Consider the following 21,431-nt stretch of genomic DNA (forward strand, 5'->3'; position numbering starts at 1 on the left):
CTGCTGGGACCCCTGCCTCCAGCAGCAGAAGGACTCAGAGCTGCTGGAGAGAGGCCAGAGGAGGCCACAAAGATGCTGCCAGGGCTGGAGCAGCTCTGCTGGGAGCACAGGCTGAGGGAGCTGGGGCTGTGCAGCCTGCAGAGGAGAAGGCTCCAGGGGCACCTCAGAGCTGCTGCCAGGAGCTGAAGGGATCCTGCAGGAAGGCTGCAGAGAGACTTCTGCTGAGGGGGTCTGGAGCCAGGCCAAGGGGGAATGGTTTGGAGCTGAGGCAGAGCAGGGTTAGAGTGGAGCTGAGGAAGAAGCTCTGCAGTGTGAGGCTGGGGAGACTCTGGCACAGGCTGCCCAGGGAGGCTGTGGCTGCCTCCTGCCTGGAGGGGTTCAGGACCAGGCTGGATGAGGCCTTGAGCAGCCTGTGCTGGTGGGAGGTGTCCCTGCCCATGGCAGGGGCTTGGAGCAGATGACCTCTGAGCTCCCTTCCAAGCTGAGGCAGCAGCAACCCACAAAGAGAGGACTGAGTCATCCCCAGCATGGCACTGGTGCCATGGGGGAGGTGCTGCTGGCAGGGGCCAGGGCAGGCTGACACACTGCTGCACCTCCACAGGAGTTACCCACCCAATGTCATCAGCAAAGGGCAGCTTCCCAGCGTGATCCAGGCCTCCTGCTGCTCTGCAGGCAGCACTGGGGCTTGCCAGGATGTGTGCTGGGATCTGTAGGTGGCTTTTGGATGGACTGCAGAAGGCAGCACAGAGAACATCTCCCCTGTGGGGCCAGGCTGGGAGAGTTGGGGCTGTTTAGGCTGGAGGAGAGAAGGCTCCAGGGAGACCTCAGAGCAGCCTTGCAGTACCTGAAGAGGCTCCAGGAGAGCTGGGGAGGGGAGACTGAGGCTGGAGATGAGGAAGAAATTCACATAAGGAAGGTCTCAGAGCCAAGGAGCTCAACGAAAGAGCCTAATATGGACCCAGGAGGAGGAGTAGGGGCTCCAGGAGAGCTGGGGAGGGACTCTGGACAAGGGCTGGGAGTGCCAGGCTGAGGAACAATGGCTTTGAGCTGGGAGAAGCTGGGCTTAGGTTAGACCTCAGGAGGACCTCCTTCCCCATGAGGGTGGTGCCTCATTGGCACAGGCTGCCCAGAGAAGTTGTGGAGGCTCCAAGCCTGGCAGTGTTCAGATCCAGGTCAGATGAGGCCTTGAGCAAGTTGGTCTAGCAGGAGGTGTCCCTGTCTGTGGCAGGGGGTTGGAAGTGGATGACCTTTAAGGTCCTTTCCAACCCAGCCCAACGCCTGATTCAGTGCCATTCCCTTGGCATCATGTCTGGAGGCAGCACAACATCAGCTGCTGAGCACAGACAGGGCTAGACAGCACCCCCAGCTCTGCTGGCAGAAACCTGAGGGAAACAGACCTCCTCCTCCTCTTCCTCCCCCTCCAGAACCCCTCTGAATTCTGGGGAAGAGCCAAGAGAAGAGTTGGGATTGCCCTGAACCCTCCCAGAGCTCTGCTGAGACAGAGCAGTGCCTGCCCACACACCTCTCCTGAGGAGCTGGCTCGCAGCAGTGCAGCCTGCAAGCTCCAGCCCCACTGCTCTCCACGCTGAGGAGCTTTGACTCACAGCTGAAGGAGAGCTGAAGTCACAGAGTGGGGATGGCTGTGCCCAAGGGGACCCTTTCTGTCCTCCAGCAGAGGCCAAGTGATGCCTGACAGGCCTGTGACTCCTGCAGGGGGCACAGCAGCTGCCACTCCAGCACATTAACTTCCAATCCTCCCCATTTCAGCTTAAAGGCTGAAAAGAAGAGCTTGTGAGTCAGCCAGCAGCTTCTGCTGGGGAACTGGGACAGATGGAGGGAGCAGGAGCCAAGCCCACCACCTGATTTCAATCTTCCCCTGGCTGCAAGGCTGAGCTGGCTCTTTACCTTCTGCCCAGAAAAGACTGTTCCCAAATCCTGCCTGGATTTTACCTACTCATCCTCTGCCCAAGAGGGGGGGAAGGGCTGCTGACCTCAGCTCACACAGCTGAGGTGCTGGGAGCAGGATGCTGTGCTGGGAGGACTCACTTCTGCACCATGGCCAGGCTGAAAGCTCTGGAGGGAGTTGGAGCTATTCACAAAGGGCTTCTCCAAACTCAGCTCCCCACTGGCCATGAGGAAGAGCAGAGGGCTGGAGCTGCTCTGCTCTGCAGACAGCCTGAGAGAGTTGGGGTTGTGCAGGCTGGAGAGGAGAAGGCTCCCAGGAGACCTTCTGGTGGCCTTCCAGGAGCTGCAGGGGGCTGCAAGCAAGCTGGGGAGGGACTTTGGAGGGGGTCAGGGAGGGATAGGACTGGGGGGGATGGAGCAGAACTAGAAGTGGGGAGCTTGAGATTGGCTGTGAGGAAGAAGTTGTTGCCCAGGTGGGTGGTGAGAGCCTGGCCCAGGTTGCCCAGGGAGGTGGTGGAAGCCTCCTGCCTGGAGGTGTTTGCAGCCAGGCTGGAGGTGGCTGTGAGCAAGCTGCTGTGGTGTGAGGTGTCCCTGCCCATGGCAGGGGGTTGGAGCTGGCTGAGCCTTGAGCTCCCTTCCAGCCCTGCCAGTTCTATGATTTACCAGGCAGAGGTGAGAAGGGAGTCCTTGCCTGCCAGCTGCCTAGGTGGAGGGGGTACACAGTTGGTGGCACAGGGACCAAGCTGAGCAGACTGAGCCTGGCTGGGAAGAGCAAGAGCTGTGCACAACCCTCCGCCCCCTTGGAACGAGGAGTGGCCTGCAGATGCACATCCCCTCTGCCTTCCAGGGCTCAGCTGTCTCTCCCCAAAGCTCTGCTGTGTCCCCCAGTCTCCCTTAGAAGCTTCCAGGAAGATCTTCTCCCTCCTGCTCCCCAGCCAGCTGCCTGCCACTGCCTACTTCCAGCCCAAGCTCCCTTCCCGGCCGGCAGCAGCGAAGCAGCCGGTCTCTGGGAAAGCTGAAGAGGGAACATGTCCCAGCTGGCACTGAAGATGGAGCCTGCCAAGCTTCCTCAGGGTTATTTGTCTTGCTGCCCCGGAAAAAAGCTGGAACCAGGCAGCCAATCCACCCCCAGCATCCAGCCCACTCCCCCAGCACGCCCACAGGCGAGCTGGGCAAGGAGAGGCTGCTCCCAGGGGCACTGCCCTCCAGCCAGGAGCTCTGAAAGGGGTGGCAAGAGAGGTTACTGCTGCCAACAGCCTCTCCAGAGTCCTGCTGGCAGAAACAGAAGAGCAAGGACTGGCTCCCTCCTGGCAGTGAGTGGCATGAAGAATGCTCTCTGAGGCCTGGGAGGTAAAGCCTGCAGGTCCGGGCAGCCGAGCAGCAGCAGGGCAGAGGAGGCAGAGCTCAGTGCCAGCTGAGCCACTGCACAGGCCAGGAAGGTATCCCACATCTTCCTCTGCCTGCAGCAAAGTCAGGAGTGGTTCACACTGCCCTCATGACCTTGCAAGGAAAGAATGGCAAGGGTTCTGTGTTTGCAGCAGGAAAGGCTTCAGGGCAGCTGAGGGACTCACAGCTGCAAGAGCCACAGCCAAGGAGCCAGGACAGGGCTGCAGAGGTGCTGAGGCCATCTCCCTGGGGAGGAGAGGCTGAGAGCCCTGGGGCTGTCTGGGCTGGGGAGGAGCAGCCTGAGGGGGATCTCACCAGTGCTGAGCAATGCTTCAGGGGTGGGGGTCAGATGTTGGTCAGTGAGAGGGCAGGAAGGGCTCTGCAGAGGGACCTTGCCAGGCTGGACAGATGGGCAGAGGCCAAGAGGATGGCATTCAACAAGTCCAAGTGCCAGGGGCTGCACTTTGGCCACAGCAACCCCAGGCAGTGCTACAGGCTGGGGGCAGAGTGGCTGAGAGCAGCCAGGCAGAGAGGGACCTGGGGGTGCTGGTTGATGGTAGGCTGAACATGAGCCAGCAGTGTGCCCACGGGGCCAAGAAGGCCAAGGGCATCCTGGCCTGCATCAGGAACAGTGTGGCCAGCAGGAGCACAGAAGTCCTTGTGCCCCTGTACTCTGCACTGGTTAGGCCACACCTTGAGTCCTGTGTCCAGCTCTGGGCTCCTCAGGTTAGGAAGGAGGTTGAGCTGCTGGAAGGTGTCCAGAGAAGGGCAAGAAAGCTGGGGAGGGGTCTGGGGCACAGCCCTGTGAGGAGAGGCTGAGGGAGCTGGGGTTGCTTAGCCTGGAGAAGAGGAGGCTCAGGGGAGACCTTCTTGCTCTCTCCAACTCCCTGAAGGGAGGTTGGAGCCAGGTGGGGGTTGGGCTCTTCTCCCAGGCAATCAGCACCAGAACAAGAGGACACAGTCTCAGGCTGTGCCAGGGGAGGTTTAGGCTGGAGGTGAGGAGAAAGTTCTTCCCAGAGAGAGTTGTTAGCCATTGGGATGTGCTGCCCAGGGAGGTGGTGGAGTCCCCATCCCTGGAGGTGTTCAAGAGAGGATTGGATGTGGCACTTGGTGCCATGGTTTAGTCATGAGGTCTGTGATGACAGGGTGGACTCGGTGATCTTTGAGGTCTCTTCCAACCTTGGTGATACTGTGAGACTGTGAGACTGTCAGGAGGATGGGACCAGGCTTTGTGCAGTGGTGCCCAGAGACAGGGCAGAGCTGAAGGCTTTGCCTGCCTCCTCCCCACTCCCCCAGCAGCGCTGCCAGCAGGACCATCACTTACCCCGGTACATGCCGAAGTAGCCCTCGGAGCGGATGGTTTTGAGGAGGCAGTCAGACCTGCAGGCAGAGAAAGACATCAGCCACCAGGGGAGACACAGGCACATCAAGCACCCAGGGGAGACACAGGCACATCAGCACCCAGGGGACACAGAGGCACATCAGCCACCCGGGAAGACAGAGACACATCAAGCACCCAGGGGAGGCAGAGACACATCAGCACCCAGGGGAGACAGAGACACATCAAGCACCCAGGGGAGACAGAGACACATCAGCACCCAGGGGAGACAGAGGCACATCAGCCCCAGGGCACAGTTCAGGCTGTTCAGTCTGGAGAGGAGAAGGCTCCCAGGAGACCTTCTGGTGGCCTTCCAGGAGCTGCAGGGGGCTCCAAGCAAGCTGGGGAGGGACTTTGGAGGGGGTCAGGGAGGGATAGGACTGGGGGGGATGGAGCAGAACTAGAAGTGGGGAGCTTGAGATTGGCTGTGAGGAAGAAGTTGTTGGCCAGGAGGGTGGTGAGAGCCTGGCACAGGCTGCCCAGGGAGGTGGTGGAAGCCTCCTGCCTGGAGGTGTTTGCAGCCAGGCTGGAGGTGGCTGTGAGCAAGCTGCTGTGGTGTGAGGTGTCCCTGCCCATGGCAGGGGGTTGGAGCTGGCTGAGCCTTGAGCTCCCTCCCAGCCCTGCCAGCTCTGTGATTCTATGAGCACAAACCCAGTTCCTTAGGGGGTGGCTGTTTGTGGTTTGTCAGCAAAGCCCTGAGCTGGATGAGGGTTGGCTCAGGCCTGAGCCCAGCTCCAGCCCCTCAGTCACAGGGGCTCTGGAATCCCCAGCTGGTGGCAACAGCTACTTGGACATGAGGAGGAACTTCCTTGCTGTGAGGGTGCTGGAGGCCTGGAGCAGGCTGCCCAGAGAGGCTGTGGAGTCTCCTGGTGTGGAGACTTCCAAGCCCTCCCAGGCTGTGTTGCTGTGTGCCCTGCCCTGGGTGCCCAGCTCTGGCAGGCGGTTGGGCTGGGTGATCTCTGGAGGCCCCTTCCACCCCCCAGCACTCTGTGATTCCATGAAACACAGAGGGAAAGGAGTGACTGTGAGGCTGTTTACCCAGGGTCCCCTGTGGCACACACACTTGAGCAGCTTGAGCAGATCTCCAGGCACATGTTCAGCCTGGAGAGGAGGAGGCTGAGGGAGACCTCATTGCTCTCTGCAGCTCCCTGAGAGGAGGCTGCAGGGAGCTGGGGGTTGGGCTCTGCCCCCCAGTCTCAGGGGAGAGAAGGAGAGGAACTGGCCTGGAATTGTGCCAGGGGAGGCTTGGGTTGGAGAGGAGGAGAAATGTCTTTGGTGTCAGAGTGGTCAGGGCCTGGCAGAGGCTGCCCAGGGAGGTGGTGGAGTCCCCATGGCTGGAGGGGTTCCTGTGGCCATGGCAGCTGGGGGCAGGGCTTGGTGGCCATGGTGGGGCTGGGCTGGGGGTTGGACTGGGTGAGCTCAGAGACCTTTTCCAGCCCCAAACCATTCTATGATTCTGTTTGTAACTCCAGCTGTGGAAGGGGAAATAAGGGAGGTAACCCTGGCCCAAAGCTGACTTGCTTGGCTCACTGGTGTGCAGCTCAACAGGAGGCACATAGAGGAGATGGCCTCAGCTGCTCAGCCCTCTGCCCCCTCCCACACAGACTACAGCAGGCCCTTGGAACACTCCAGCTGCCACAGCAGGCAGCCAGCACTCAGAGCTCTGGCCCTGGGGCAGAGCACAGGCAGGACTCTGCTCCCAGGGGAAATCTGCCACCTCCTCTCTTTCACCCACAGGGGTGGGAATGGAGAGCTGTGCAGAGCTGGGAAGGGCTCCAAGCCTGGGCAAGGCCCAGGCACACACCTGACAAATCCAGAGGGGCACCTGGGGAAGGCAGCTCAGAGCCCAGGGCAGAGCTTCCCTCTCTGGAGCACAGCTCCACGAAGCCCAGGTGCTGGCTGGAGGCTGCTGTGGGCTCCTTGGGAAGGAGCTGTGGTGGCCAGAGGGGAAGGCAGAGGTGCCCATGCATGCATGTGTGGGTGACTGAGGGAGCAAGGGCTCTCTGGAGCAGCAGGAGGGGAAGTGTGGCTGAGGGACACAGAACACACCTCCAAAAGCTGTGGCAACACAGGGAGGTAACTTCATCTCCACTCGCAGCCTGGGGAGGTGGGGCAGAAGGAAACACTGAGTCCCCTCAAGGGCTTTGTGGCCCCACTTAGGTCAAGGCTGCTCAGGGCAGCCCTGTTTGGGGTGGTTTGTGAGGAGCCCATCCTGCACTGCAATCAGTTGCCCCTCTCTGCTGTGTCTCCCTCTATCTTCCAGGACCCAGTTTTTCACTCCCCTCCCCAGCTCCTGCAGCTGCCAGGCACTCACCTCACTGGGGAGCAGCCCCATAGATCCCAGGGCACCTTCTACTGTCATGGAATCATAGAACCATAGAACCAGTCAGGGTTGGAAGGGAGCACAAGGATCATCCAGTTCCAACCCCCCTGCCATGGGCAGGGACACCCCACACTAGATCAGCCTGGCCACAGCCTCAGCCAGCCTGGCCTTAAACACCTCCAGGGACAGGGCCCCAACCACCTCCCTGCACAACCCAGTCCAGGGCTTCACCACTCTCATGGGGAAGAACTTCCTCCTCCCCTCCAGCCTCAATCTCCCCACCTCCAGCTTCATTCCATTCCCCCTAGTCCTAGCACTCCCTGAGATCCTGAGCAGTCCCTCCCCAGCCTTCCTGGAGCCCCCTTCAGATCCTGGAAGGCCACAATGAGGTCAACTGGGAGCCTTCTCTTCTCCAGACTGAACAGCCCCAACCCCTTCAGTCTGTCCTCACAGGAGAGGTGCTCCAGCCCTCTGATCATCCTCCTGGCCCTGCTCTGGACACCTTCCAGCACCTCCAGATCCCTCTTGTCATAGGGGCTCCAGAACTGGAGGCAGTACTGCAGGTGGGGTCTCCCCAGAGCTGAGCAGAGGGGGAGAATCACCTCCCTTGCCCTGCTGGCCACACTTCTCCTGCTGCAGCCCAGGCTCTGCTTGGCTTTCTGGGCTGCAAGTGCACACTGAGAGCTCCTGCTGAGCTTCTCCTCCCCCAGCACCCCCAAGGCTCTCTCCTCAGGGCTGCTTTCCAGCCAGTCCCTGCCCAGCCTGCATTTGTGCCTGGGATTGCCTCCCCCCAGCTGCAGGACCCTGCCCTTGGTCTGGTTGAACCTCCTGAGGTTGGCTTGTGCCCACCTCTGCAGCCTGCCCAGCTCCCTCTGGATGGATCCCTTCCCTCCAGCTGTCTGCTGCCCCACACAGCTTGGTGTCATCAGCAACCCTGCTGAGGGTGCACTCAGTGCCACTGTCCCTGGCACCCACAGAGATGTTGAACAAGCCTGGGCCCAGGACTGATCCCTGAGGGACTCTGCTTGTCCCTGGCCTCCCCTGGGCCATGGACCCATGGACAGCCACTCTCTGGGTGCAGCCCTCAAGCCAGTTCTGTATCCATCCAGTGGTCACCCATCACACCCATGTGTCACCAGCCTGGAGACCAGGCTGTGGTGTGGGACAGTGTGGAAGGCTGTGCTCAGCTCCAGGCAAACGACATCAGCTGCTCTCCCCTCAGCTATTGATGTTGTCACCTGCTCAGGGAAGGCCACCAGGTTGGTCAGGCAGGATTTGCCCTTGCTGAAGCCATGCTGAATCCCAGCAAGGGGAGGGTTGGAAAGGGAGCTCTGGAGCTCACCCAGTCCAAAGCAGGGCACCTGCCCCAGCAGGGCACCCCCAGCAGCTTGCCCAGCAGCACAATGCCCAGGGCGGGTTGGAAGCTCTCCACACCAGGAGACTCCACAGCCTCTCTGGGCAGCCTGCTCCAGGCTGGTGCCCCCCACCAAGCCCTTCCACCACCCTGCTGGAGCTTGCCCTGAGCCAGCAGTGCTGCTTGGCACACCCTGTGGCAGAGCAGGGAGCAGGACCAGGATCTCACAGCCCTGCAGCCTCACCAGAAGGCTTCCACCTCACTCCCAGCCCCTCAGGTTGCAGCAGGGCCAGGTGGAGCCAAGGCCATGCCCAGTTCTTTCCTCTTCATGGAGAAAAGGAGACCCAAAGGCAGGTACCCAAGGCCTGGCTCCCTCCAGCCCTCAGGCCTGTCCCAGTGTCTGCCTCTTTCAAGGTAAGAATCACAGGATCCCAGACTGGGTTGGGCTGGAAGGGATCTTTAAAGGTCACCTGGTCCAACCCCTGCACAAACAACCTGCCCTGAAATGCTTCCTGGATTGGGTCTCCCTGGGCAGCCTGGGCCAGGCTCTCCCCACCCTCAGCACCAAGCATTTCTCCTTCTCTCCACTCTCCATCTCCCTCTTGCAGTTCCAACCATCCCCCCTGGGCCTGGCCCAACAGGCCCTGCTCCAACCTCTGTCCCCAGCTCTCTGCTCAGCCCTTGGAGCACTGCAAGGCCACCAGAAGGTCTCCTGCAGCCTTCTCCTCTGCAGGCTGCCCAAGGCCAACTCTCTCAGCCTGGCCTCCCAGCAGAGGGCTTCCAGCCCTGCCAGCACTACTGTGGCCTCCTCTGGCCCTGCTCCAGCAGCTCCCTGGCTGTGCTGAGGGCTCCAGAGCTTCCCCAGCACTGCAGGGGGGGTCTGAGCAGAGCAGAGGGGCAGAATCCCCTCCCTGCCCCTGCTGCCCACACTGCTGGGGATCAGCCCAGGACATGCTGGGGCTGGGCTGGCAGCGTTCAGCTTTGCACCCCCTGGAGGGGAAAAGGAGAGGAAAGCTCTGCCCATGCAGGAGTGTCCCTTGAGCTAGTCCCAGAGTGAAGAGAGCTGCAGGAACTGAGATCTTGCCAGTGAGGCTGGCCCTTTGGACAAGGGCTGAGGAACAATGGCTTTGAGCTGGGAGAGAGGAGATTGAGAGTGGAAAGGAGGAAGAAATTGTTGAGAGTGAGGCTGGGGAGGCTCTGGCACAGGCAGCCCAGGGAGGCTGTGGCTGCCTCCTGCCTGGAGGGGTTCAGGACCAGGCAGAGCAGAGCAGAGGGGCAGTCCCTGCTGGCTCCTTGGCCCCCAAAGGACCTTTCCAGCACTTGGAGCCATGGTTGAGCTGTCAGGAGGTGCTGGGTGAGAGGTTGAACTTGATGCTCTCTGAGGTCTTTTCCAACCTTATTGATTCTATGATCTGTCCCCACCAGCCCAAGCTTGCTCTGCCAGCACCAGAGGAGCTCTCCAGCATTACTCACTCCCAGGCTCTGCCTCAGGCTGAGGAGGAGCCAGCCCAGGTGGCCAGGACACATCCTGGGTGTTCCTCAGTCATCTCTCATCCCACAGCTCCTGGCTATGGATCAGATCTGCACTCCACTTAAAAGCCTCCCTGCTGCTGAGTGGCCCTCCAGAGAGGAGCCCTCCTGGCATGCACTGCCCAGGGCAGCCACAAACCCTCCCTCCTCCTGCTGCCATCTACCAGGCCAGGGGCAGAAGTGATCCTCAGTCCACAGCAATCCACAGGAGCAGGACACAACCCAAAGGAGGGAGCAGGGAGCACTGGCAGGGGAGGCTGCTGTGGCACCTCAGGGTCTCCAAGCCAAGCTCATGCAGAATCAAACATCCTCAGCTACAGCAAGGAGGCCCAGAAACTCCACCCATGAGGAAGGGGAGGCTGGAGAGGGCTCTGGGCAACCTGCTCCAGGGGAGGATGTCCCTGCTGAGTGCAGAGGGTTGGGCTGGAGGAGCTCTGCAGCTCCCTTCCAGCCCAGAGCACCCTGTGACTCTGTGGCATTTAGCATCTCCTTCCCAGCCCCACTCTGCCTCCCATTCCCCTGGGCAGGCAAAGGGCAAACAGAGCTGTGGAGGAGCAAGGGGGGGGCAGGAGACTCAACTGCACAACCCCCCAGCAAATGCTGAGTATGGGGCACAGCCCCCCAGCGAAACCCAGCATGGCTCAGGCTGGAAGGGAGCTCAAAGCTCAGCCAGCTCCAGCCCCCTGCCATGGGCAGGGACACCTCCCACCAGCACAGGCTGCTCAGGGCCTCATCCAGCCTGGTCCTCAACACCTCCAGGCAGGAGGCAGCCACAGCCTCCCTGGGCAGCCTGTGCCAGAGTCTCCCCAGCCTCACTCTCAACCATTTCTTCCTCCTCTCCACTCTCAGTCTTCTCTCTTCCAGCTCACAGTCTCACAGTATCACCAAGGTTGGAAGAGACCTCAAAGACCATCAAGTCCAAGCTCTCACCACAGACCTCATGACTAAACCATGGCACCAAGTGCCACATCCAATCCCCTCTTGAACACCTCCAGGGATGGGGACTCCACCACCTCCCTGGGCAGCACATTCCCATGGCCAATCTTTCTTGCTGGGAAGAATTTCTTCCTCACCTCCAGTCTAAACCTCCCCTGGCACAGCTGGAGACTGTGTCCTCTTGTTCTGGTGCTGGGTGCCTGGGAGAAGAGCCCAACCCCCACCTGGCTCCAACCTCCCTTCAGGAAGTTGGAGAGAGCAATGAGGTCTCCCCTGAGCCTCCTCTTCTCCAGGCTAAGCAACCCCAGCTCCCTCAGCCTCTCCTCACAGGGCTGTGCTCCAGACCCCTCCCCAGCTTTCTTGCCCTTCTCTGGACACCTTCAAGTCTCTCAGTGTCCTTCTTGAACTGAGTGGCCCAGAGCTGGACACAGGACTCAAGCTGTGGCCTGAGCAGTGCAGAGCACAGGGCAGGATGAGCTCCCTGCTCCCTGCCCCTGGCACAGCTCCGCAGAGCCCCTGGGGCTGGCTCTCCCAAGCTGCCTTCTGGACTCTCCCTGCTCCAGCCCAGCTTGGTGCAGGCTTTCCCCTGGCTTTGGCAGGGCTGCAGGGGTGGCTGGCAGGGGGTGAGGGGGTGGGAGGCCTCCCCCGGGGGTACTCACAGGCTGGTGTACATCCGCTGCCCATTCTGCTGGTTCTGCAGGCGAGTCTTGGCCAGGTCGATGGGGAAGACACAGGTGACCCCGATGAGGCCGGCTATCCCTCCATTGATCAGCTTGGCAGGCAGACTGCGGGCACAAGACACACACAGGGAGCTGCCTGAGTGCTGGCAGGACAGCAGGGGGGGGAAGGAGGGCAGAGCAGAGCTCGGGCAGCACCGAAGCCAACCCAGCCAGAGGCTGTCCCACCCCGACCCCCAGCAGCCAGCCAGGGAGGGCTGCCTCGGGGCCAGGCTGCACAAAGGCTCACAGCTTCCCTGGGGGGGTCTCAAAGCCAGGCTGGTTGTGGCTTTGGGCAACCCTGGGAGGTGTCCCTGCCCACGGCAGGGGGGTTGGAAACGGCTGAGCCTTGAGGCCCCTTCCAGCCCTGACAGCTCTGTGAGTGAACCTGGCACTGTCAGCTGAGAGGAGCAAGGGGAACAGAGAGAAAGCATCAACTGCTCCATGAAACAGGAGTTTGAGGCTCACAAAGCATCACAGGCTCACAGGATCACAGGCTCATAAAGGATCACAGGCTCACAGGATCACAGGCTCATAAAGGATCACAGGCTCACAAAGCATCACAGGATCACAGGCTCACAGGTCTGAGGGGCTGGAAGGGACCCAAAGAGATCATCCAGTCCAACCCCCCTGCCAGAGCAGAACCACAGAATCCAGCTCAGGTCACCCAGAACACATCCAGACAGGGCTGGGAAGGCTCCAGAGGAGACTCCACAACCTCTCTGGGCAGCCTGCTCCAGCAGCCTCACACCCAAGAATCATAGAATCAATAAGGTTGGAAAAGACCTCAGAGATCACCAAGTCCAAGCTGTCACCCAGCACCTCCTGACAACTCAACCATGGCACCAAGTGCCACATCCAATCCCCTCTTGAACACCTCCAGGGATGGGGACTCCACCACCTCCCTGGGCAGCACATTCCCATGGCTAACAACTCTCTCTGGGAAGAACTTCCTCTTCACCTCCAGCCTAAACCTCCCCTGGCACAGCCTGAGACTGTGTCCTCTTGTTCTGGTGCTGGGTGCCTGGGAGAAGAGCCCAACCCCCTCAGCCCTGCTGGTGGCACTCCCTCAGGGACAGCATGGAGTGCACAGGATGGATGTGACACAGTTCAAGGCTTCCAGGCCCCTGATGATGGCCACAAGCCCTGGAACCATAGAATGTCTCCAGAACCAGAGTGCTCCAGGCCAGGAGAGAGCTCCAGAGCTCCTCCAGCCCAAGCCCTGCACCCAGCAGGGACATCCTCCCCTGGAGCAGGCTGCCCAGAGCCCTCTCCAGCCTCCCCTGGAACAGCTCCAGGGATGGGAGTTCCTCCTCACACTGGGGTGGAACCTCCTGGGTTGCAGTTTGTGTCCACTGCCCCTTGTCCTGTGCCAGGACAGCACTGAGCAGAGCCTGGCCCCTTCCTGCCATCCACCCCTCAGGGATTTACAGACATTCATCAGATGTCCTCTCAGGCTGCTCCTCTCCAGGCTCCACAGCCCCAGGGCAGGAGGGGAAGCAGCACCTGGCACCAGGACAAACCCCTGCTGGAGCCAAACCCCTAAGCCAGACAGGGCCCAAGGACCTGAGGGTCTCCCTGAAGGACAAGGGGCAGGGTGCTGGCCTGACCCCAGGCAGCCAGGCTGCAGGGAGGCCTGAGGGCATCCCAGGCAGCAGCTTTGCTGGCAGATGCTGCTCAGCACTGCAGTCAGATCCTCAGCCAAGCAGGGGCTGTGGGAAGGAGCCCAGCACAGAGCCCAGCTGGCAGCCCAGGAGCAGCTCCAGGAAACCACTTCCAGCCCCAGCCCGGGGCCAGGGGAACACACAGGAAGCAGGAGGCCAGAGAAAGCCCAGCCCAGGCACAGAGAGCTCAGAGCTCCTGCTCAAACCCCAGCCTGGCTGCCTGCCTCTGCCTCCAAGCCAGGGCCCTTTCCTGCTCCCACTGGGAAGTGCTGAGTGACACCCAGAGCAGCCAGGGGCAGGCTCCCAGCACCTCTGGGCTCCAGGCACCACCACACACAGAGGGAAGTTTACATCTAGGGGAGGCTCAGGTTGGAGAGGAGGCAAAATGTCTTTGGTGTCAGAGTGGTCAGGGCCTGGCAGAGGCTGCCCAGGGAGGTGGTGGAGTCCCCATGGCTGGAGGGGTTCCTGTGGCCATGGCCCCTGGGGGCAGGGCTTGGTGCCCATGGTGGGGCTGGGCTGAAGGTTGGACTGCATGAGCTTGGAGGTCTCTTCCAACCCAAACAATTCTACAGTTCTATGATTCAAGAGCAAGTCAGAGAGCAGTGCCAAGGTGGAGGCAGCCCTGGAAGGAAGGTGTTTCAAGACAGGCTCACATCAGCCTCCCCTGCTTCAGCTCTGAAGGGCCTGCTGGCAGGTCACAGAGTGCAAGGCACAACAAGTGCCCCCCTTCCAGCCTCAGCACTGTCATCCCCTCTCTAAGTGTCCCTGAGACACTCAGGGCAGGCAGACACTTGCCTGCCTCAACCCCTGCCACCAGTGAAGTCAGCAGAGGGCTTGTTAGCCCGGGTGGGAGTGAGCCACAGCCACGTGGCACACGGCTTGCCTGCTGGCACTGCCAGGGCCAGAGACTCCCCAGCCTCAGCACAGACCCCCAGCAGCCAAGGGAACAGCCTGATGTGCCTGGGCAAGCCAAGAATGCAGACAGCCTCTCACACTCCTTGTGGGTGAGCAACCCTTGCTCAACACCCTCAGCCCTGGACCCACCCAGCTTGCCCTCTGTGCGCTGGGGAGGGACAGCAGGAGAGCTGCAGCCCCTGGCCCTGTGTGAGGAGCCAGGAGGTGAAAGCCCTGCTGCAGGAAGGCAAAGCCCTCCATCTGCCCTGGCCCTGTGTGAGGAGCCAGGAGGTGAAAGCCCTGCTGCAGGAAGGCAAAGCCCTCCATCTGCCCTGGCCCTGTGTGAGGAGCCAGGAGATGCAAGCACTGCTGCAGAAAGGCAAAGCCCTCCATCTGCCCTGGCCCTGTGTGAGGAGCCAGGAGATGCAAGCACTGCTGCAGAAAGGCAAAGCCCTCCATCTGCCCTGGCCCTGTGTGAGGAGCCAGGAGGTGAAAGCCCTGCTGCAGGAAGGCAAAGCCCTCCATCTGCCCTGGCAGCAAACCACTGACTGCTGGGGGCTGGAGTCCTGTGGTGTCAGTCCTGGTTTGCTAAGGGATGGCAGGAGCATGAAGAGGAGTTTGATCCAACCACAGAATCACTGAGGCTGGAAGAGACCTCCAAGATCCTTGGGTCCAACCTTCAACCCAACCCCCATGGCCACCAAGCCATGCCCTGAAGGGCCACATCTGCAGCTTCCTGAACCCCTCCAGCCATGGGGACTCCACCACCTCCCTGGGCAGCCTCTGCCAGGCCCTGACCACTCTGACACCAAAGACATTTTTCCTTCTCTCCAACCTGACCCTCCCCTGGCACAATTCCAGGCCAGTTCCTCTCCTTCTGTCCCCTGGGACTGGGGAGCAGAGCCCAACCCCCAGCTCCCTGCAGCCTCCTCTCAGGGAGCTGCAGAGAGCAATGAGGTCTCCCTCAGCCTCTTCTCCACACTCAGGTTTGGGAGATCCTCCAAGCTTCAGCACACCTCCTTGGCTCAGCTGCCTGTAACTGCTGCAGTTAGAACCCCAGACTGGTTTTAGCTGGGGGACCTTTAAAGGAAGGGACACTTCAACCTCATCCAGCCCAGCCCCCTGCAGCCCCCAAGGACAGCCCCAGCCAGAGCAGGCTGCTCCCAGCCCCACACAACCTGCCCTGCACTGCTGCCAGCCATGGGGCAGCTCCACCTCTCTGGGCAGCCTGGGCCAGGGCCTTGCTACTTGTGGCCACCCAGGTGGGAGAGATGACCTAAAGTGAGAGAGGTGAGGGATGGATGTGGGGCACAGAGCAGAGCCTGAGGCAGATGGCACTGCCCCAGCACCAAAAGCTTTATCCTTGTGACTGAAGCCATCCTCCCAGTGCTCCCCACTCTCTGGGGGGGGTGTGAGAATCCATGGTGCTTGGTCCCCTCTGCACAGCTGCTGCCTGTCACTGCTGAGGTGCACAGGGCTTGGGGAAACAGGGGCAACCCAGGCAGCACAGAACACAGCATGGCTTGGGCTGCAAAGGACCTCAGAGAACAGCCAGATCCAACCTCCCCCCCACGGGCACAGGCTCCTTCCACCACACCAGGTTGCTCAAGACCATGCTCAGTTTAACAGGAAAAGGGCTACAAAGACATCCCAGTTCTGCCAGGCCTTTTAACTAGTCCCTGTGGACAGCAGGCTGCTGCTCACACTGCCAAGAGCACACCAGACAAGCTGGGGGAGATCCTGGAGGGCACACCTCCTCCTAGAGCCTGGATGAGGCACTTGGTGCCAAGGTTTGGTTGATCAGGTGGTGCTGGGGGATAGGTTGGACTTGAGGATCTCAGAGGTCTTTTCCAGCCTGGTTAATTCCCTCCCCCCTCCCCTCCCCTCCCCCTCCCCTCCCCCTCCCCTCTCCTCTCCTCTCCTCTCCTCTCCTCTCCTCTCCTCTCCTCTCCTCTCCTCTCCTCTCCTCTCCTCTCTCTCTCCTCTCCTCTCCTCTCCTCTCCCTCTCCTCTCCCTCTCCTCTCCCCTCTCCTCTCCCTCTCCTCTCCCTCTCCTCTCCCTCTCCTCTCCCTCTCCTCTCCCCTCTCCCTCTCCCTCTCCTCTGTTTGAGAGCAGCCCTGAAGGGAAGGCCTTGGGGGTGCTGGGGGAGGAGAAGCTCAGCAGGAGCCAGCAGGGAGCACTTGCAGCCCAGAGAGCCAAGCAGAGCCTGGGCTGCAGCAGCAGAAGTGTGGCCAGCAGGGCCAGGGAGGGGATTCTGCCCCTCTGCTCCACTCTGCTGAGACCACAGCTGCAGCTCTGGGGCCAGCTCTGGAGCCTCTGTGCCAGGAAGGCTCTGGAGGGGCTGGAAGGTGTCCAGAGCAGGGCCAGGAGGAGGAGCAGAGGGCTGGAGCTGCTCTGCTCTGCAGACAGCCTGAGAGAGTTGGGGTTGTGCAGGCTGGAGAGGAGAAGGCTCCCAGGAGACCTTCTGGTGGCCTTCCAGGAGCTGCAGGGGGCTCCAAGCAAGCTGGGGAGGGACTTTGGAGGGTGTCAGGGAGGGATAGGACTGGGGGGGATGGAGCAGAACTAGAAGTGGGGAGCTTGAGATTGGCTGTGAGGAAGAAGTTGTTGCCCAGGAGGGTGGTGAGAGCCTGGCCCAGGCTGCCCAGGGAGGTGGTGGAAGCCTCCTGCCTGGAGGTGTTTGCAGCCAGGCTGGAGGTGGCTGTGAGCAACCTGCTGTGGTGTGAGGTGTCCCTGCCCATGGCAGGGGGTTGGAGCTGGCTGAGCCTTGAGCTCCCTCCCAGCCCTGACAGCTCTGTGTTTCATCCCAAGTGTCAGGCTGCAGATGGCCACAGCCTCCCTGCTGGGGCTGTCCCAGAATCAGACTGTTAGGGGGTGGAAGGGACCTGGGCTGAGCAGTGAGCCCAACCCCTCCACTAGGACTCCAAAGTCTTTCTCCATGGAGCTGCTTTCCAGCTGATGACTCCTACCCAGAAGTGGGGGTACCAGGGCCACACACCCCTCAGGCTGTGTGGAGGTAAACCTCAGGGTGCAAGAGAAGAGTGCCAAGGGCTCTGCAGAGTGGGGTAACTGATGGCAAATCAAAGCCAGGCCCCTCAGCCACCACACTCTCTGCTTATCAGCCCAGCCCAGGCCTCCTTTCACTAGCAGGAGGCAGGGGGAGATAGCCTCAGCAGATGCTCAGGGGGGGCAGACCCTGCCTGCAGCAGCCAGGCACTGCCAAGGGTTGGCTCTCTCTCACCAGGTTGCACTCACCCACTGAGCTCTCCTGTCCTGACCTGGTCACCTGGACAGGTAGATGTGAGGAGAGGACCACACAAAGCCCCCACAGCAATCTCCCAGCATGGAGGATGCAAGGTCCTACTCCTGGGTCAGGCCAGTCCCAGGCACAAACATAAACTGGGTGCAGAGTGGGTTGGGAGGAGGCCTGAAGGAAAGGCCTTGGGTGCTGAGCAGCTCCCCAGGAGCCAGCAGTGCCTCCTGCAGCCCTCAGGCAGCTGTGTGCTGGGCTGCAGCCAGAGCAGGGTGGGCAGCAGGGCAGCAGAGGGGATTCTGCCCCTGGGCTCTGCTCTGCTCAGACCTCACCTCCAGTCCTGCCTCCAGCTCTGCTGTCCCCAGCAGCAGAAGGACTCAGAGCTGCTGGAGGGAGGCCACAGGAGGCCACAGAGATGCTGCCAGGGCTGGAGCAGCTCTGCTGGGAGCACAGGCTGAGGGAGCTGGGGCTGTGCAGCCTGCAGAGGAGAAGGCTCCAAGGGCACCTCAGAGCTGCTGCCAGGAGCTGAAGGGATCCTGCAGGAAGGCTGCAGAGAGACTTCTGCTGAGGGGGTCTGGAGCCAGGCCCAGGGGGAATGGTTTGGAGCTGAGGCAGAGCAGGGTTAGAGTGGAGCTGAGGAAGAAGTTCTGCAGTGTGAGGCTGAGGAGACTCTGGCACAGGCTGCCCAGGGAGGCTGTGGCTGCCTCCTGCCTGGAGGGGTTCAGGACCAGGCTGGATGAGGCCTTGAGCAGCCTGTGCTGGTGGGAGGTGTCCCTGCCCAGGGCAGGGGCTTGGATTAGATGACCTCCAAGGCCTCTTGCAGCCTAAGATGCTCTTTGGTTTCCTCAGCAGCAGACAGTCAAACCCAACCTGCAGCACTGTGCAGATCCATCTGCCACAGGTGCTAGGCAGCTGAGGGTACAACTGCCTCTGTCCAGGGGACACATCCTGGGTTAGGGCTGGAGGCTGAGCCCAGAGAGTGGTGGTGAATGGTGCCACAGCCAGCTGGCAGCCAGGCACCAGTGGTGTGCCCCAGGGATCAGTGCTGGGCCCTGTGCTCTTTAACATCTTCATTGATGACCTGGATGAGGGCATTGAGTCCATCAGCAAAATTGCAGGTGACACCAAGCTGGGGGCTGGAGTTGATCTGCTGGAGGGTAGAGAGGCTCTGCAGAGGGACCTTGCCAGGCTGGGCAGATGGGCAGAGGCCAACAGGATGGCATTCAACAAGTCCAAGTGCCAGGGGCTGCACATTGGCCACAACAACCCCAGGCAGAGCTACAGGCTGGGGGCAGAGTGGCTGAGAGCTGCCAAACAGAGAGGGACCTGGGGGTGCTGGTTGACAGCAGCTGAACATGAGCCTGCAGTGTGCCCAGGGGCCAAGAAGGCCAAGGGCATCCTGGCCTGCATCAGGAAGAGTGTGGCCAGCAGGAGCAGGGAGGTCATTGTGCCCTGTGCTCAGCACTGCTGAGGCCACACCTTGAGTCCTGTGTCCAGTTCTGGGCTCCTCAGTTTCAGAAGGACATTGAGAGACTTGAAGGTGTCCAGAGAAGGGCAACAAAGCTGGGGAGGGGTCTGGAGCACAGCCCTGTGAGGAGAGGCTGAGGGAGCTGGGGTTGCTTAGCCTGGAGAAGAGGAGGCTCAGGGGAGACCTTCTTGCTCTCTCCAACTCCCTGAAGGGAGGTTGGAGCCAGGTGGGGGTTGGGCTCTTCTCCCAGGCAGCCAGCACCAGAACAAGAGGACACAGTCTCAGGCTGTGCCAGGGGAGGTTTAGGCTGGAGGGGAGGAGAAAGTTCTTCCCAGAGAGAGTTGTTAGCCATTGGGATGTGCTGCCCAGGGAGGTGGTGGAGTCCCCATCCCTGGAGGTGTTCCAGAGGGGATTGGATGTGGCACTTGGTGCCATGGTCTAGTCATGAGGTCTGTGGTGACAGCTTGGACTCGATGCTCTCTGAGGTCTCTTCCAAAGTTGGTGATACTGTGAGACTGTGACTCAAATCCATGCCAGGGCCAACACCCTCTGGAGTCCCTGCTGTGCTCTTAAGTGCCACCAATGGCTGCTGCTGCTTCCTGCTCCTGCAGAGCCTGGAGCACCGACTGGCTCTGGCAGCAGGGCAGAAGGCTGCATCTGTGTGGACTTTGCAAGCACAGTGCCTGCATTCCCAGCTGGTCAGGGAGCTGCCTTTGCTCCTGCAGCCTCAGCCAGCTGAAGGCAGCAGGTCAGGCTGACCTTTGAAAGAGGAAGCACAAAGGAACAGAGCTGTGCTGGGCAGAGTGCAAAAGGCAGTGAGCAAAGGGAAGCAAAGGCAGCAGTGCTGTGCCAGCACAGCAGAGACAAAGCCAGGTGCAAAGAGAAGCAGGTAAGAAAGGAGCAGAGAAGGAGTGAGAACTGCTGAGGGCCCTCAGGTCACCTCCCCCCACCTCCTCCTGTCCCAAAGGGGCCTGAGTTTGAAAGGGGAAATGCAAGGCACAGGCCACAGCTCACCTGATCTGTTTATCAGCCATTTAATTCCAACTGCCTCTGGTTAGGAAGTGAAGCTGCTCCTGCAAATCCTTCCTGCAGTGCCTCTTCAGTCACCTCCTCACTTCACTTCCTTCCTGCAGAAGGACAGAAAGACACCAAGGAGACACAGCTGAGACACTTGGACTCTTCCTGAAGCTCAGGTCCTGCTGGGCAGGCCACAGGGTGAGGCCACCTGAGGACCAATGGAAGTGAAGGGAGCTCCTGGTTGGAGAGAGGAGGGAGCGCTGCAGAGGGAGCTGCAGCAGTGTGGATACACACAGCAGAGAGCAGCCAGGGCTGGCAGCCCCCAGCACCATGTGAGGAACAGCAGCAGCCAGGCAGGGCAGAGCTCTGCCCAGCACCAGGGAGGAGGACTCCACACAGCAGAAGTCCCACAGGGCACTCTGGACTTCCAAACCCTCTGCAGGTCCACCTCAAGACAGCCAAGCACCCCCCCTTGGGCACAGGCTGGGAGAGCTGGGGCTGCTCAGCCTGGAGAAGAGAAGGCTGCAGGGAGACCTCAGAGCAGCCTTGCAGTGCCTGAAGGGCTCCAGGAGAGCTGGGGAGGGACTCTGGACAAGGGCTGGGAGTGCCAGGATGAGGAACAATGGCTTTGAGCTGGGAGAGAGGAGACTGAGAGTGGAGAGGAGGAAGAAATTGTTGAGAGTGAGGCTGGGGAGACTCTGGCACAGGCTGCCCAGGGAGGCTGTGGCTGCCTCCTGCCTGGAGGGGTTCAGGACCAGGCTGGATGAGGCCTTGAGCAGCCTGTGCTGGTGGGAGGTGTCCCTGCCCATGGCAGGGGCTGGAGCTGGCTGAGCTTTGAGCTCCCTTCCAGCCTAACCCACTCTGTGCATCTCTGTCATCACAGGACCTGCTCAGCACCTCCCTCCACAGCCTCACAGACTACAGCTGGTGGGAAGGGAGCCCCCAAGGGCATCCTGTGCCACCCCCTGCCATGGGCAGCAGGGACAGCTCCAGCCAGAGCCCAGAGCAGGCTGCCCAGGGACACAGCCAGGCTGAGCTTGAATGGCTCCAGGGATGGAGCCTCAGCCACCTCCCTGGGCAGCCTGTGCCAGAGTCTCCCCAGCCTCCCTGGGCACAACTTCCTCCTGAGCTCCAACCTAACTCTGCCCTGCTCCAGTTCCAAACCCTTGCCCCTTGGCCTATCCCCACAGCCCCTCCTGAGCAGTCCCTCCCCAGCTGCCTGCAGCTCCCCTGCAGGTATTGAGCTGCAGCTCTGAGCTCTCCCTGCAGCCTTCTCCTCTCCAGGCTGCACAGCCCCAACCCTCCCAGCCTGTGCCCATAGCAGAGGCTCTGCAGCCTCTGATGATCTTTATGGCCTCCTCTGGACCCTCTCCAGCAGCTCCAGCTCCTTCTTGTGCAGCAGGTCTGGAGGCAGTGCTGCAGGTGGGCTCTCAGCAGAGCAGAGCAGAGCAGAGCAGAGCAGAGGGGCACCATCCCCTCTCTCTCCATCTCTGGCCACACTGCAAGAGGTCACCAAGTCCAAGCTGTCACCCAGCACCTCCTGACAGCTCAACCATGGAGCTCCCTGGGGAAAGAGACTCCAAACCACTGCACAAGAACCTCCCCCCCAC

At 60.9% G+C, this 21,431-nt stretch overlaps 1 protein-coding gene across 3 annotated transcripts in view; it reads right to left on the minus strand.

Annotated features, from left to right (window-relative positions):
• SLC25A22 (solute carrier family 25 member 22) overlaps positions 1-21,431 on the minus strand; it is a 91,314-nt gene that overhangs the window by 35,444 nt on the left and 34,439 nt on the right. For all 3 annotated transcript variants that reach the window (XM_068166688.1, XM_068166689.1, XM_068166690.1), the window contains exons 2-4: positions 19,819-19,931; positions 11,472-11,597; positions 4,616-4,671 (exon numbers count right to left, since the gene is read on the minus strand). In XM_068166688.1, coding sequence (XP_068022789.1) covers positions 4,616-4,671; positions 11,472-11,597; positions 19,819-19,838 — 202 coding nt within the window. In that variant the 5' untranslated portion in view covers positions 19,839-19,931. The remainder of the gene's footprint in view (positions 1-4,615; positions 4,672-11,471; positions 11,598-19,818; positions 19,932-21,431) is intronic.

The sequence above is a fragment of the Melanerpes formicivorus genome, unplaced genomic scaffold (assembly GCF_026170545.1).
Source record: "Melanerpes formicivorus ecotype bairdi unplaced genomic scaffold, bMelFor1.0.p_v2 SCAF_103, whole genome shotgun sequence".
Lineage (NCBI taxonomy): Eukaryota > Metazoa > Chordata > Aves > Piciformes > Picidae > Melanerpes > Melanerpes formicivorus.